General features: G+C 45.8%; 1 protein-coding gene across 1 annotated transcript in view; it reads right to left on the bottom strand.

The window, feature by feature from the left end:
* The window catches only part of PRR5L (proline rich 5 like), a 25,044-nt gene that overhangs the window by 22,715 nt on the left and 1,346 nt on the right, over positions 1–983 (bottom strand). Inside the window, exon 2 of the mRNA XM_010138888.1 lies at positions 731–811. Within this exon, the coding sequence (XP_010137190.1) occupies positions 731–811 (81 nt within the window). The remainder of the gene's footprint in view (positions 1–730; positions 812–983) is intronic.

Genomic DNA, 983 nt, shown 5'->3' with positions numbered 1-983 from the left:
GGAAAGAGAGAGGGAGGAGAACTACCTCCATGAGCTCTGAAAATACCCCTCTTAGCAGCACTTGGAGCCAAAGCAAGAATAAACTGGTCTGTATCTACTCTACAGTCCTATCTATTGCTAACCAGACTTTCCAAATAATCACAATGAAACCACAGATAATCACGAAACCTGCTTAAAAAAAAAAAAATGATTTTAATCACTGCTAGCATCAGTGTTAGAAGATGTTTGTTAGGCTTTCGGGGGTTTTATCTTCAGGGTTTGCATCTCCAGGTCTTGCTCTGCAATTATCATGTGAAGATTAAGCTTTGAAATGAAATGCTGTGTCTTAGCTTCATTTTAAACACTCCACAGTTCTGAGAAGCTTGGGTTTAGATAAGAGACATTACTACCATCATGAATGCCCTGACAAAAATGTGTTGAAAACAGCCAGAAGAGGCAAATTCTCCAGGAGGGGACGAACCCCTTTTAATTCAGGTCACTACACATCCCGTCCTCATCAAAGCTACGCAACCACACAAGTCCGAGCACCACCACCCAAGCGCCCCATGCCATTCGCTCCACCCAACAGCAAAGAGGAGGGAAGTTGGCCTGAAACCCCCAAGCTGTGCTTGAGATTCCTCCAATCCCTGCTCCCCCCACCCTCTACCTGCAGTTCTGTAGGGGAACAAAACCAAGCAAACGCCAAACGAGTGGCAACAAAACTACCTTTTCACGCGTTTCGGCGACCTACCTGATGTTCTCGTTGAGGGTGTAGAGTTCATTGTTCTGCAAGCCTCCCCCTTTGAACACATTTATCACTGCTGTTTGGACACTGCCAAAAAAGAAAGGAGACAGTACAACGCCCGTAAATAACAGCCCCCAGCGTGACTAAAGACAGAGCACCATGTGGGAGCTGCCAAAAGCGGAGCGGTTATACTGGGGTGGAGAGGATAATTGGACTTAAATACTTCCACTGTTTCCCTGCTGGAAATCATCAGTCATAT

The sequence above is a fragment of the Buceros rhinoceros genome, unplaced genomic scaffold, assembly GCF_000710305.1.
Source record: "Buceros rhinoceros silvestris isolate BGI_N320 unplaced genomic scaffold, ASM71030v1 scaffold12126, whole genome shotgun sequence".
Lineage (NCBI taxonomy): Eukaryota > Metazoa > Chordata > Aves > Bucerotiformes > Bucerotidae > Buceros > Buceros rhinoceros.
Note: the sequence above shows the minus strand (reverse complement) of the source record. Positions and strands in the feature narration are given on the sequence as shown.